At 42.9% G+C, this 16,883-nt stretch overlaps 1 protein-coding gene across 2 annotated transcripts in view; it reads right to left on the reverse strand.

Moving 5' to 3' along the window:
• PSD (pleckstrin and Sec7 domain containing) overlaps nt 1–16,883 on the reverse strand; it is a 232,949-nt gene that overhangs the window by 118,744 nt on the left and 97,322 nt on the right. For both annotated transcript variants that reach the window (XM_075258168.1, XM_075258167.1), the window contains exon 9: nt 244–302. In XM_075258168.1, coding sequence (XP_075114269.1) covers nt 244–302 — 59 coding nt within the window. The remainder of the gene's footprint in view (nt 1–243; nt 303–16,883) is intronic.

Consider the following 16,883-nt stretch of genomic DNA (forward strand, 5'->3'; position numbering starts at 1 on the left):
GGGCTTTAAAATGCATACTACTGCTCCAGTTACACAGGTAACGAAGGATTGCCATTCCATGATCTATGCCTATATTGTTTGTTGCTTAAGGGAAAACCACCAAGTTGATGTTTTTGTGAATGACAATGATGAAAACTTTTTTTTTTTTTGGTAACTGTGAAAACATTGTACAACTTGACCTCTTATTATAACACAATTTAAAATATTTAAAATTTTAATCAGGTTTACAAAATGTTTACTTACATGCCCATGTAAGTCAGTGTTTAACAGCATCAGCGCACACGTCAGAGTATGAACACCATCTAAAGCAACAAAAAAGGGTGAGATTAGAAGACATCACTGTCAATCTGCTGTGTACACACTAGCTGATATATATATATATATATATATATATATATATATATATATATATATATATACACACACTAACACACACATAGATACAGCGAAGTAAACCCAAACTTCTGCAGTATATCTTATTACAAAAGACCAATGAAATGTCACTGGAAAAACATCACGAAGCAGAAGTTTAACCAATTGCAGACGTTTCAGGTTAACTCTCATCTAGAGATGAGCGAGTGTATTCGATGGAATACCTTCGCCGCATAGCTCCTGATGCAAAAACACTTCCGGGGCATCAAATTTTTACAGCCCCTCCCACCTTCCCTGGCGCCGGGAGCTATGCGGCTGAGGTATTAGATCGAATATACTTGCTCATCTCTACTCTCATCCATGTTTCTTTTTTTTTTTTTTTTTTTTATTATGCATAATAATATTGCAATCTGTTGTTCAATGCATCCCCCCTTTTAAGTATGACAGTTTTGTATATAATGGGATATGTTCTAACCAATCTCTTCAAGGAGAAATGTTTTTCAGCAGATTTAATAGTACATTTGCCACCTTGAAACGTTATACCCTAGCTGTTTCATGTAGGAAACAAACTGATGATTTTGTAACAGCCATAGCTTTAGGTCATGTTCACATTTGTATTATGTGGTAGTGTGAACTTCGCCTCCGAACTGCAAACATTACCTACAAGTCATTTTTACAGACAACATTTTGTAATATTGCTACTTTTTCTGTGTATATAGTAATAATAATAATGTATTAGTTCATAATATATAAATTGTTTATTTCTAAAATGTATTTATTTGGGTTGAAAACTCTGAGTTAATGTTTCTGGAGACTTAATGCTGGCATTGGAGGAGATGAGTAAAAGCTAACTAAAACAATGATCAACGACTGCAGCAGACTCTAGGGCACTCCCCTAGATGAATGGAGCAGCACTCGGCCCACCACTCCATCAGAGCAGGGGAACCCAACCCCGTTCTCACAATTGGGCTCAGACACTGGACAATGGTGGAGTTATTCCCTACCCTATCAATAGGGGATAACTTCTAAAGCTGGTACGACCTCTTGGTACAAAGCTGCACTCGACTCTCAGAAGTGATAGGTTACATCTTCAGAGCACATTGTATTTTGGATTTTCTTGTTAAAAATTCTGCAACTTAAGATGTTTTGTGTCTTCTATAACCACCTGATGCTCCCCCATCTATCAGTTCATATTTGTAGAATAAGCTGCACCGATCTGATGTTCTCTGCTGACCTGAGCTTTAATAGTGCAGTCGGCCACTGTATACTGTACAGAGCTGTCAGAACAGCTGATCAGCGTGTGGGCCAGGTGTCGGACCCCCATCAATTTCAAATTGCTGATCTATCCTACTAACAGGTCATTATTTAATCCCCATGAATGAATGTAACTACATTTATAAAGTTACGCAATTTTAGGTAAAGTTAAACACTATAAAGGGTGTTAAACAACAGTTTTCCTTTCCTTTATATACTCCAAATCTGTATGTATGATAAGAGGCTTAAGAAAGTACCACAGGAACTGTATTGTATTCCCCAATGATGCACAATAAGAAAAGAATAATGACTGTGTTGCTGACTCCAGCACATATATAATTTGCAGAAATGTGATTTTTTTTCCCCTTTCCCTTATCTTTGCTGTTGACATGAGATAAAACACAATTTGTAGTGCTGAATAAGAGAAAATTGCTTCTGTTTATTGTAAGACGATAATAATAGGATATAAAAGAAACATTTTTGTGAATATGAAACTTCAGAATGATATCCAACTTCAGTTTCTCAAGGATTTGAGCAAAAAATTAAATGTATAAAAAGAATATATCATAAACAGCACGGGAGTCAAGACATCCCAAAATGGTATCTTATCGCATCTATGGATCAACTTTTTGACTAAGTATAAAATAATCTAACAGATGTCTAAAGGCAGCGTATACCTAACACTGGTCTTACACGGCTGTATTTTAAGTCCGCAAATGGTGCGCAATTGAGGGTTTTCAATTGCGGACACATTATACTCAATGCGGCCCCTTACACCACCGGATATTTTATTTGTGGTGTGGTCGGGCTGCAACCATGGTCCGCAATTTATACAACATGTCTGTAATGGCCGTGAATTGCGGCACTGCACGGACTCACCCTTAGAACTCTATTGGCGAGTGCGGCAGGACACGGACGTCTGCGGAGTCTATGTTGCCGATCAGCAACTAGTGTACATTCAATACGGTCGCGTGAGACCAGCCTTACACAGAGATAAATGGCAAAAGGAAAAAAAAACTTAATTGTATACCACATAACAAAAAATAAGTCACGTAACGAAAAAATAAAGGGCATAACGCCAAGAAACATTGGAACCAATATAGATGAAAAACAAAACCAGAAATCCACGTAAGAATAGGAATATGTGAGAGTGAGTGCGTGTGCACCACCCCTTGCAGTGAGAGTGATATGACATACTTGAGCAGGAAGAGCAGGGCTCCCAGGGATGAAGGCCCGCCTCCAGTACGCCAACTGAACATTTGCATAAGGCTTCAATGTTGTTTTCCCCAAATCTACAAATTTGACATACTTAAAGATTTGATGTTTATCACTGTAATGTGGTCTGTAACACAGCGATGGAAGTTGAATATGTTTGGGGAAGGAGATGGTATATTAAAGGGGTTTTCCCACCTCGCCTGTTCACCAACTTGCAGGCTGTGTGCTCTGTTCACTTCCTGGTTTTCTCGGTGAATTGGTGGGTGGGGTTTCACTTGCTCTGATAGCTCTCTTCATAGCAGTACATGTTTGCAGTCAGTAATGAGGGATGGTTGTAAAGAAATTAACACAGTATCACTGGAAGATGCACAATATGAGGCTGATGTAGCAGAGCTGGATTTGATAGGTGATGAGATTTACATGCTACAGGACCAAGAGTCAGCAATAAACTCAGTATTAGGTCTGTTTTTGCATACAGAAGTAACAGACTCCCTGTCTCAGCCCGTCTCAGCCCTTATCAGCAAAATTCAATTAGTAGACCTGATAACTGGAAGTGGGGGAGATAAACAGCTCAGAAATACAAGCACTGAGCACTCAGCTCCCCCTCCCTTCCTGAGAGCAGGGAGCTACGTCACTTGCCCTAGGCAGAGAGATAAAATCATCCCCAGGTCTGTGGTTATGGAAATGCAGTGAAAAGAATGAAGTGAGTAATCTCAGATAGCAGCCAAACAAAGCAGTTTTGCTTAAGAAATGTGTTTAGGAAAAGTCTTAAATCCACATAAGCTAGCAGTATAGATAGGATCCTTGAGATGGGACAACCCCTTTAAGGAGACTCTGTCTTACTGGACAGTGATCTGGCTAATGTATTCCCCATTTAATGAGCAACTTTCAGGATGCTACATTCACAATTTCTCATATCGGCATTCCTCTGACATTTTCCATCTCCATAAACTCTCTTCCCTTACCAAATAAAAAGCTCATGAAATCCTCTTCTAAATGGTTCTGAAGTACTTAAAGGGGTGGCTCAGGTATAAAAATTGTCCTCCATCTAGTAGGACAGAGTTTAGCAACCTCCGACACCTGTGTTAGGGTCGGCACTTCAGGCATATTTCTGAGCACAGGTTTCCCTAAAACATTTCTGCTCCAGGTAGTTCATCTCTCCCATGGACCATGTAGACACAGTTGGAGGGGAGGTAGCAATAAGATGTAATCATGTCACATAGCATCTTAGTGTCTGGGCTGTGAGCTGATGAATGGAGAGCATTATATAAGTTTTATGTAGGGGTCACAATCCTTATAGATAATACATGGCACACTGAATGCACCTCTGACTTTTTTTTTTTAAATTGTCATATAATGTATAAAAAGTTGCTGACCCCTGTAGTAGGGAATACTTCATCTGACACCGATCAGCCAAATGGGAGTCATGTTATCCCATGATTGAAAAAAAGACAGGTCATGTAGATGCGTTGCTGCTCTATTCACTCTGGGACTGCAGGGGAAAGTGAAGCACTGTCGATAGGGGATCATTATTAAACTTGAGCCAGCCCCTTTAAAGAGAACCTTTCATTTGTCCACCAGTCTCTTGATGATTGACCACAAGTTCTCAATGGGATTAAGATCTGGGGAGTTTCCAGGCCATGGACCCAAAATCTCTATGTTTTTTTCCCTGAGCCATTTAGTTATCACCTTTGCTTTATGGCAAGATGCTCCATCATGCTGGAAAAGGCATTGTTGATCGCCAAGCTGCTCTTGGACGGTTGGGAGAAGTTGATCTTGGAGGACATTCTGGTACCATTCTTTATTCATGGCTGTGTTTTTAGGCAAGACTGTGAGAGAGCCGATTCCCTTGGCTGAGAAGCAACCCCACACATGAATGGTTTCAGGATGCTTTACAGTTGGCATGAGACAAGACTGGTGGTAGCGCTCACCTCGTCTTCTCCGAATAAGCTATTTTCCAGATGTCCCAAACAATCAAAAAGGGGATTCATAAGAGAAAATGACTTTACCCCAGTCCTCAACAGTCCACTCCCTGTACCTTTTGCAGAATATCAGTCTGTCCCTGATGTTTTTTCTGGAGAGAAGTGGCTTCTTTGCTGCCCTCCTTGAGACCAGGCCTTGCTCTAAGAGTCTCCGCCTCACAGTGTGTGCAGATGCACTCACACCTACCTTCCTGCCATTCCTGAGCAAGCTCTGCACTGCTGGTAGCACAATCCCGCAGCTGAAACACTTTTAAGAGATGGTCCTGGCGCTTGCTAGTCTTTCTTGGGCGCCCTGGAGCCTTTTTGCCAACAATGGAACCTCTCTCCTTGAAGTTCTTGATGATGTGATAGATTGTTGACTGAGGTGCAATCTTTCTAGCTGCGATACTCTTCTCTGTTAGGCCATTTGAGTGCAGTGCAATGATGACTGCAAGTGTTTCTTTAGAGATAACCATGGTTAACAGAAGAGAAACAATCATGCCAAGCACCAGCCTCTTTTTAAAGTGTCCAGTGGTGTCATTCTTACTTAATCATGACAGCTTGATCTCCAGCCCTGTCCTCATCAACACCCACACCTGTGTTAATGGAGCAATCACTGAAACGATGTTAGCTGGTCCTTTTAAGGCAGGGCTGCAATGATGTTGAAATGTGTCTTGGGAGATAAAGTTCATTTTCTAGGCAAATATTGACTTTGCAAGTAATTGCTGTTAAGCTGATCACTCTTTATAACATTCTGGAGTATATGCAAATTGCCATTAGAAAAACTGAAGTAGTAGACTTTGTAAAAATTAATATTTGTGTCATTCTCAAAACTTTTGGCCATGACTGTACTGTCAGTTGGGATGTTCCCAGCTAGACTGTCAGGAACGCCCTTCTGACAGTGAAGAGCTATCCGTAATTGCACCGATATCTCTTGCCCGGGGCACATAACGAGAAAGATGACAGCTGAATTCAGCGCACTGTCAGCTTTCTAGCGGTATATAAAACCGCATCTGCCTGAGGACATGAAAGGCCCTCTTTAATATATGATCTACATACACGACAATGATTGACTAGAACATTGTTAACAATAGACAAGATACATTTAATAACATGAATCATACATTAAAACAAACAACTCTTGCAGGCAGAACAGCAGATATTAGAAGGCGAGATCATTCGCTGCTTTGGGCATGGCGTGCACAGAACAGTTACTGAGTATTAGAACATATTTCATGCAAGGGTGGATTACATTAACACAACAAGTGATTATGATCAGCCATACTTTGCTTTCAGCAACAAAACAAGTTTTTAACCCTGATATGTCTGCAACATCTAGAAGCAAAAAAATTAGAAGCGTCATCTAGGTTATAAATAATTTCCAAATGCCTAAATTGTAAATGTGTGAACCATGTAATTTGGAACGTAGGTGTAGAAGAATATGTTGTGGATGAAAGCAATGAAAACCTCACAAAGGCAGAATTGCAGCATTAAAGGTTGTTGCTAAAGAGAACAGATTAGTAATGGATACAATAACAATGGTCACATTAAGACGACGAGACAGAGACCTTTAAGGTGCCATGCACCTTCAACAGCTGTCGAGCAAACACTTGCTTGTTGTTCACGTGACTGCTATCCCTTCCGATCTCATCATGAATATGCACACTTGGCCTTGTGGAGAATGCATTGGTTTTTAATGGAGATAGGAAATTGGTTGAAAGCCATCGTGCCAAATTCTCCAATCTCTCCAGCTTTTCTCTGGGTGCAGTGGCTGATTCAGTGTAATGTGTTCTCTTTTGGGAGGTGAGAACAAGGCACTGCCAGATACCCCATGGTGGCTAAACTACCGGGAAAGAAAACAAAACTACACAAGCTATATAACTACAAACTACTTTAATACCCCTCTATCTCCCCCCACCCCAGTTTAATATCTCCCTTTATATGCACCTCGCCCTAGTTTAAAGTCCCTCTTCACCTGCTAAAGTGTAACTAAAAAAAAACACTGATACTTACCTCTCCTTGCTCCTCTGCTGCTCTGTCTGAGGTCTCTGCTCCCAGACGCTTCAGGGAGTTGCAGGTGCCATGTGAGTGATGTCATGACATCGCAATTACAGCTCCTGGGGTTGTAGCACACAAGGGGCAGAGAGGTAAAGAAGGAGCTGTATGCAAACAGCTTCTGCTTCCCCACTGTATTCAACTCATCTGTGTCCAGGGGACGCATGCCTCCTACCAAACTGGTGGGATCCAGGACTATCCCACTGAATTTGGGATGGTTGGGAGCTATGGTGAAACCAAACAACCAGCTCCTCAAACGATATCCAAACTTACTGTTACTTGTCTTCTTACCAAAATATAGTCTCAGTTGAGGGTAGTTTCATACACGTTTGTTTAGTTTGTTTGATCAAGTTTCGTATTGTGTCAAAGCCAGAATAAGATGAACAAACTTGGTGTTATTCAGTGCAGAGAAAAGACGTCTACGGGGGGGAATCTAATTTTTTAGCCATCCCCTGGATCAACACTATAGGGCAGGGGTCCTCAAACTTTTTAAACTGTGGGCCAGTTCACTGTCCCTCGAGGCCTACAATTTTCACTGCCTGCGCCGGAAGAAGACGCATGAAGATGACATTCCAGAAGAAGATAGAGGCGGTGCTGGAGAGTTCTCTCACAGCGTTGGGGACGCCCCCAGTGCTGTGAGCTAACTCATTTGCATACCGACGGAAAACGGAATTTTAACCGAACGGTGGGGCGAAGATGATATCTAAAGGTAGGAGAAGAAGAGGCTTTCTTAAAGAGGACCTTTCATCAGATCGGGCACATGCAGTTTTATATACTGCTTGAAAGCTGACAGTGCGCTGAATTCAGCGCACTATCGGCTTTCCCGATCTGTGCCCCGGGTAAAGCGCTATCGGTACCCTTACCGTAGCGCTTTAGTGTCAGAAGGGCTGTACTGTGTGAGCGGGGAGGAGCTCCCCCCTCCCTCTCCTGATAACACTCGTCTATGGACGAGCTGTGTGAGCAGAGGGAGGGGGCGTTCCTCCCCGCTCCACAGTATAGTGCGATAGGCGCTGCTGGGCAGAAGGGCGTCCCTGGCTAAGTGTCAGAAATGCCCTTCTGACTGTAAAGCGCTACGGTAACAGGACCGATAGCGCTTTACACCGGGCACAGATCGGGAAAGCCGATAGTGCGCTGAATTCAGCGCACTGTCAGCTTTCCAGCAGTATTTAAAACTGCATGTGCCCGATCTGATGAAAGGTCCTCTTTAAGCCTATTCCTAAGTGTCAACTACAAAAAAAGTTTTTAATGGCAGAATCCCTTTAACCTTTTCACTGCCAAGGGTCTCTGGAAATTTTGCATCTCCAGTAGCCAGAGCAATTTTCACAGTTTTGACATATCTGAATAAAACGCATATTTCTAAATTAAATGTTTGTCAAAGACCCCCATACCAATATATTTTCTGAAAGCAGGGAGCCAGGGGAATATAGCTTGAACAGTTCTATCTTACGAGTTAAAAAAAAATTTCTAAAAAAAATCCAAAATTCCAAATTTCTGACCTAAACTCTAGCACATGCAGGGATATACTGACATAATTTCTTTAGTATACTAAAGTCTAAGTCTGCCTTTAATTCATCAATACTACATATATGTGACTAAACTCCCTTTAAGACCCTAAAAAAAGTGCACCTCAAAATCTTGATTTTGGCCTTAAATGTGAAAAAAATAGTAGCATGAATAAAACATGCCATAGACATTATAATCAATGACTAAACCCCATAAACCTATATATTTCCAAACAGCAGACACCCTGACAATCATAAAAATACCATCTAGCTTATTATACTCACAGCCACCTTCATGCAACTTTTTATCAAACATTGATTTTTTGCAAAAATTACACAAAAGTTCAGCTTTGAGACTAAATCTCTGAGACAGTTTGAACTATATTCATCTAATACTTACTAAAACTAAAAGGCCAGGGTTTGAGGAGTTTATACATACCACATGTGTATACACCCGGACACTATTTATGTTCTCAAAACTGCAAAAAATCACAAACACCCAAAATCTGCTTTTTGTCTTCAAAATTTAAAGTAGTAGTGACAGGGATAAAACATGCCACACACACACACCAGAAACAATGACTAAACCGCCAAAAACTATATATTTCCAAACAGCAGACACCCTGGCCATCATAAAAATACCATCTAGCTTATTATACTCACAGCCACCTTCATGTAATGTTTTATCAAACGTTGATTTTTTGCCAAAATTACACAAAAGTTCAGGTTTGAGACTGACAGTTTGAACTATATGTACAGAAAACTGTCAAAGCCGAGTTCTTTGTGCACTAAGCAATACTAACTTTTAACAGTATATAATTGCTTAAATTTAAAGAAGAATCCCTTAACTTAAATATGTTATAGGGGTTTGGATAATAGAAGGGGAGTGGGGCCGGTATATCAGGGACATGGGGTAAGGTGCTAAGAATTTTAAAAAGGGGTATGTACGTGTATAAATTTTATTCTATTAGTGTAAGTGAATGTGGTGGAAGTGCTTAGTGACACTTCTTCTTGGGCTTCTCACTTTAGACATCTGATGATGACGATCTGATGACCTATTGGTCACTAGATGTTACCTTACTCGGAAGCTCAGACATTTAGCTTTCAAATGAGATGGAAATTGTGAGTGTCACAATACATCTCAGCACAGTAGCACAATGCCCATTTTTCAGCACTACAGATAACAGAGGGACAGAGATAGCAGTGCCACCATCTTTTTTATGTGATAGCTGTGATCAGTGACCTTTTGGTCAGCTTATCACTGGCTTATCTGAAACCTAGGAACATGGGCTATAAAATAATCCAGTGATAAGCTGACCAAAAAGTCACTGATCACAGCTATCAGATAAAAAAAGGCAGCAGTATGCTCCCTCTGTCCCTCTTATCTATGGTGCTGAGATCTTGCAGGGATCATATACAGTGCAACTGTGATATCAATCTTGTTAGAGTTAAGTCCTCCATCTTTGTATTTTGGCAGCCATCTTGTACTCTTTCACATATAAACTGTATAAGTATGTGTTTTTTCTCCTTAAGTCAAGGAGGCCCTTTGTTAGACTTTAAGGAATGTGATAATGAACGTTAATGCATAGGTTGCTAATCATTATCTCTCAAGGGCCTCATTTTGAGAAGATGCAGCTGACTTTGTATATCTCTTATCTCCTTTACATGATGTATGGACACATAACCAACAAAAGTATTAATCTTATGGTATCTGGGCACTCTGTCATATTTTATGGTATATGAAGGTCACTTAGAGTGTATAGACACAGGGTCTATGGAACATGTCATCTTATCTCTTTTGCCATGATATATACATATAGACATAGTCTGGGATGTTAGCTCACATAAGTATTTTGAATCCTTCTTTGTTTCATGGGAAAGTCCATCCCAGTGTGGAAAGTTGTAATGAGATGCAGATCATATCAGGCCTCAGCCAATAGTCATGTGCCAGGCTTATCTTATATCTCTATGACCAATCATGGTATACTAATTAGAATAGCCAAGCCAGCTCTTTGTCTGTAATGTATTTAAACTACCTTTTTCTTATAATAAAATCAGAACTCTTTTGATACACTACCATCTTGTGTCTTTAATCAGTTCTCCAGGCTTAAAGTAAATGGCTGCAGTCCATCTAGGCCTGTTAATTAATTATCTAATTTGGAACTTTGCAACATACTCTTATGAGGACACTTTAATGTCCCCAACAATCTCATTGTGTCAAAATGTTAATATCATTTGGAAGCTATGAACATGGGCTATAAAATAAGCACGTGATCAGCTGTCCAAAGGGTTGCTGATCACAGTTGTCAACTAAAGAAGTCAGCAGTACCGCACAGTGTCGGCACTATTGAAGGGGGTGAGAGAGAGCTCACATAAAGTGTTACAGTTAGATTAAAACTGCAAGTAGATTCACAATTTTATCTCATTTTATAGCCCATGTTCCTAGCTTTCAGATGAGATGGAAACTGCAAATCTACTTGCAGGTTTCATCTCCCTGTAACACTTTATGTGAGCTCTCTCTCACCCCCTTCAATAGTGCCGACACTGCGCGGTACCCCTGACTTCTTTAGTTGACAACTGTGATCAGCAACCCCTTGGACAGCTGATCATTGGCTTATTTCATAGCCCATGTTTCACAGCTTCCAAATGATATTAAAATTGTGACACTATTCACAATATTCATCTCACAGTATTAGTATGTACGAGCGCTGCCCGTTCTTCAGCAGTACAGACAATCGAGGGACAGATGAAGCGATATCGTCATCTTTTTTATGTGATAGCTGCGATCAGCGACCTTTTGGACAGCTGATCGCTGGCTTATTTTGTGGCCCATGTTCCTAGCTTTCAAATGAGATGAAAATTGCAATGCTGCTTGCAATTTTCATCTCACTGGAAAGCTTTATGTGAGCACTCCCCCTCCCCTTCTACTGTCGCATCACGGAGCTGTACCGCGGTTTTTTTAGTTGCCAGCTGCGATCAGCGACCCCCTGGTCAGCTGATCGCTAGCTTATTCTAAAGGGCAGACTCTTGGCTTTCATATAAGCTAAAAATCGCAGTGCTCGCTGCCATTTTCAGTTCACTATACTACTTTTTATAGTGCCTCCCCTACATTTCTATAGAAAAAACAGGGAGCAGAATCTGCCTATATTAACAGTTTTGGGAGCGACTGGTGACCTCTAGGTCATCAGATGGTTTTGCCTTTCTAAAGTCAAGATTCTTGGCTTTAAAATGACACCAAAACTGTCAAGATAACCCAATTTTTGACAGAGTTATGGGCTTCAGTAGCAAGGACGTAGTAGCTACGTAGTCCACTACTGCAGTGCCACCTTGGGAGCACGTATAGCTACGTGCTTGGCAGCGAAAGGGTTAAAGCTGACCGGCGGAATGCACACACCAAACACAAGTGTGAATGCCCCCTGAGGTGTTATTTATCCTACAGTAAGATATTATAGTGCTTACTTCAGGGGACACAGATACGGTCTGGGATCCAGGAAGTCAGTAGGCACTAAACCAAACCAGTGAGGTGGCTTTGCCCACTGTAATTTGGGCTGCCTCAGGTCAGGACACGTTGCTATGGTGACCTGACTGACGAAATGACGCGGAGGGGCGTAGGCACAATTGACTGTATCGGGCCAGGCCATGGAGACAGCGTGCTTCACTTTACCGATTGGAGGGCACCACTCCAGATGTCTACGCGATCTGCTCTGTCTCTGATGTCCACCTGTGTCCTCCTGTCACATCGCATGTATGCGATGTAAGGAGGATACCGGAGGCAGATCACCAGTATCCTCCTTACATCGCATACATGTGATGTGACAGGAGGACACAGGCTGACACCGGAGGCAGAGCAGATTGCGCAGACATCTGGAGCGGTGCCCTCCAATCAGTAAAGTGAAGCGCGCTACATGGCCTGGCCCGAGCTCCCCAGGAGCTTCATTATAAATGCGCGCCTGACGGCGGTGCCGGCGGGCCGTAGTTTGAGGACCCCTGCTGTAGGGGATTGTAGGGTTATAGGCTGGACTTGATGGACTGATGTCTTCATCCAACTTCATCTACAATGTATGTAAGATTCAGCAGGATGGAGAAATATAAATTCTTTGCACAAAAAAACCTGCCAGAAAACAAACTTTTCCTCCAATGAAAATGTGTGTGAAACCATCCTTATTAATATAGTTTAAGCAACTGAAAAGTTGGCAAGTCACTCCTTGTTTGGCATTACATATAAAACTTAAAGGGGATGTCCATGTTCTAAAAATTGATGACCTATCCTTAACATAGGCCATCCATTTTAGATCGGCAGGGGTCTGACTTTTGGAACCCCCACAGATCTGCTGTTTCCTGTAGAGTGCAGATCCCGGCATTATAAGCATGGCAAGCACAAATCAGTTGTATTTTTTGTAGAGTCAGTTAAGGGTACTGAAGTGGTGCCCCATAGACTTGAATGGGGCAATGCTGCAGTACCTATAACCACTGCTACTAAATGTACAGCGAGTGAACAGCACAAGCCTGATCTGCAGGGACCTGACCGTCAGACTTCTAAGCAAGGATCTGGGATTACTAGTAATTCATACAAGACCAGAAAGGGGTATCCCCACAGCAACAAAAATAAAGATTAAAACCTAACTTTTATTAAAGTCATTTAAAATAAGTATATGAAGTTCATGTGTACCTCCTACTACCACCTAGTGCAATAAAATCACTATTCCTCACTGAGTGGCAAGTCTTTTTATGCAGGCGTGTGTTCTGTGATACCTAATCCGTTTGTCGGGTGTTCACCCTGAATCTAGGTACTTGTTCACACCACTCTTTCTAGCCCTCCTAAGCCGACAGGTGCTCGTTCTGACCGCTCCCTCTCCCCTCCTCAAACAATTGGGTTTCACATTGACTGTGCTGGGAGTCTCTGCCTGAGCCTGGACACTTATGAGAACCTGCAGCTCTGGACCCTGCTAGTTATTCTGCCTGTGTCTGTGAGGACAGATTGATATTCTAGGACATCAGATATGTTCGTCCCTTATATTATAGCGTCTCTACGCTATACCCAGGGAAACAACTCGAAGTAGGGGATGAGGGCTGAGTTCTGGTCATAGGGGTAAAAACAAACCAAGTAACCCCGCCAGGGACACTGGGAGTGCCAATATATCTGGGTTTTTTTTAGCCCAGACTCCACAGATAACGAGCTATATGCTACGGGGGCGAGTGGAACAGCCACCACCAGTATGAGATGTAATGGAGGGGCTACCCCCATTGTAGTGGAAAAACAAGATGATGCACTACAAATTATTAATTTATCTCAGCGCCCACTAACAAATTCTGAACGTGTAGTCCTAGCTAGAGGATTATCATTTGTACCTTCCCAAAATTTTAGTCACTTTGACTGGGTCAAAGACCTGGCACTTTTTACCCGGAAATTACGGTGGTCCAAATTTATGGATTCAACTGACACCAGAAGGGCACGAGAATTAGGGGTGGAGGTGGAGGATTTGCAGGGGCTAAGGACACTGGAAAGCCTCTACTTGGAGGCACAGGGGGAGGAAGAAACTTTACAACTGACAAATTTGAAACCAAAAAATTGCAATAACCCACCACCTGGGGACTATAAATGTATAGATATCTTTGAAAGGATGGTCAGAGAGAGATTGTCCCAGCTTGCTAGAGATAGAACCCCTAGGCGGAATAACCTTAGCCATGACCAACGTGCCGCCTTAAAATCTTTGGAGTCCGATAAATCAATTATTATAAAAACTGCGGACAAAGGCGGCAACGTTGTTGTCATGGATAGGACTGAATACATCTCCATGTGCAATCGTATTCTAGAGGACAAAGACAACTACTTGGTCCTTCCCTCAGACCCCACCCCAGATTTTGCCACAGATTTGATCCAGTTGTTGGACCAGGGTAGAAGCTTGGGTTTAATCTCACATCAGGAATATAAGTATATGTGTCCGGAGTTTCCCCGGGTCCCTACATTCTATAGCCTACCAAAAGTCCACAAGGGCTATCATCCTCTTAAGGGCCGCCCCATTGTCTCTGGCATTGGGGGGGTCACCGAGGGGGTCAGCAATTACTTAGACCAAATATTGCGGCCCTTCGTGTTGGCCCTCCCGTCATATGTCAGAGACACGATGGATGTCCTCCGCCAGTTAGAGGACATCCAGATTCCATCTGGGGCGGCCCTGGCAACTTTGGATGTGGAGGCGCTCTACAGCTCCATCCCCCATGACAAGGGGTGTGGGGCTGTGGGGCGCTTCCTAGGGACCCGGGGAGAACAGTTTGGGGCTCACAACAAATTAGTCCTAGATCTCCTGGAGTTTACCCTAACGCATAATGTGTTCCTTTTCGACGGACGGGCGTACCATCAGCGGCGGGGCACCGCTATGGGGTGCCCCGCCGCACCCGTTTATGCTAATCTGTACTTGGGACACTGGGAAGAGAGGGTTGTCTTCGGCCAACATGCAGAAACCTGGGCCAGGCACATAGTGCTTTGGCTCAGGTTCATTGATGATATTGTCATTGTGTGGACTGGGGCTAAGCTTGAATTTGATCAGTTTGTGAATGCCCTCAACTCTAATGAGTTTAACCTACACTTTACTTCATTTTATGACACCAAAACTATACCATTCCTGGATGTGGAGATTACTCTAAAAAATGACGGTACATTTGCGTCAACCTTGTTTAGGAAACCTACTGCAACCAACGCACTCCTACACTGGAATAGTCAACACCCACAGCCCTTAAAACGGGGAATACCCAAAGGGCAGTTCCTGCGATTACGGAGGAACTGCTCGGAGATGGGAGATTTTGAAAGGGAAAGTTCCACTCTCATTGAACGTTTCGTGGCACGTGGACATCCACGCCATTTGGTAGAAGCGGCGAGAGAATCCGCACGGAGGGTCCCACGTAACTCCCTCCTGATACCCAAATCAAAAACGGAGGGGAAACAACTGATCCGTATGATCGGCTCTTATGATAGCCAGTCAAGGGAGGTCACTAATATCTTTAAAACCTATTGGGATATCTTAAAACAAGACCCTGTCATTTGTGGGGTAATTCCCCCACACCCCTCGATTACGTTCAGGAGGGGTCGCAATTTGGCGGATAGGGTCACCCACAGTCACCTCTCACCCTTACAAACACCGGGAACTTGGCTGGGGCGGACGGGAGTGGTGGGCACCCACAGATGTGGCTCTTGTAAAGCCTGCTGCTACATAAAACGGGGCAAGGAGATACGTGCGGCTGTCACGGGACACATCTTCCAAATCAGAGAGTTTGCTAACTGCAGGACGGAAGGGGTGATATATGTGATCACATGCCCTTGTGAGTTGAACTATGTGGGCAAAACCCGCCGCCAACTGCGGGTGCGAATCCTCGAACATGTGGGCGATGTGCTCAGACGTACAGAGACTCCCGTGTCCAAACACCTCTGGGACAAACACAATGGTGACCCCTTATGTCTCAGTTTCCAGGTTATTGAAAAGGTCCCGAGACCCATGAGAGGTGGGAATTGGGATAAGATGATTCTTCGCCGTGAGGCGCAATGGATCTTCCGATTTTCATCAATGAAACCCGAGGGTCTGAATGACGGGATTTCGTTTCTTTCATTTATTTAAGACATATAGCTTTGTGTGTGACCTAGTTAAATTTATCAACATAGAGGTCACATACGGTGATAATCACCCCTAAATATAGACATTCACCCCTAAACTATCGAATTGCCCATACACAGAATGGTTTATTTGTGCATGTGTGGACTGACAGGAATAGGTACATGGTGCCAGTTCTGTATTAGATATAACCAGAGGGACCACATGCTAGGGTATTTACCATATGACTTGGGCATTTATGAAACAGTATGTTTGTTGTGGGAGGCCTGATTTATGAGTATAGAACCTTGGTCTTCACATTGTGATACTGAATCCATATACTCGGGTGTGTGTGTGTGAGAATACTTACCGTCTAAACATCAATACAATATATCCTGGATGCTTATTGAACCGTGTTCACATTGTGTTGCTGGTCTGAAGTACTGCCAGTGGTATGAGTGCAACATTATCACTATCTGTGGTATTGTGATTTTGTTTCTGAGGAGAGACATGGAGGAATCTTGGGCCAATGAAATGAACGGCTCCAGCTGGGACACGCCCCCCCCGTGATGTCGCTGAGACATCACTCCCCCACGTGGGTACCTGTTGAGGGGGCGTGACCTAAAAGAGGTGGAGCCCTACACTCGCTCGGGGGCTATTTAAGAGCGAGACGACAGAGCGCAGTGTCAGCCTCTTTACTACAACCGGGATCCACCATCAGGGTCCCGGTCTCAACTGTGGTTTTTACCACATGCCATATCGCTGGTATTGCAATAGGCTAGATGGCAGGCTATAGTTATTAGGGCAGCCTGCAAAAATTTTAATCGTCTCCTGATGATCTTGATGAAACGCGTAGAGACGCTATAATATAAGGGACGAACATATCTGATGTCCTAGAATATCAATCTGTCCTCACAGACACAGGCAGAATAACTAGCAGGGTC

This window comes from Leptodactylus fuscus, chromosome 10, assembly GCF_031893055.1.
Source record: "Leptodactylus fuscus isolate aLepFus1 chromosome 10, aLepFus1.hap2, whole genome shotgun sequence".
NCBI classification, from domain to species: Eukaryota; Metazoa; Chordata; class Amphibia; order Anura; family Leptodactylidae; genus Leptodactylus; species Leptodactylus fuscus.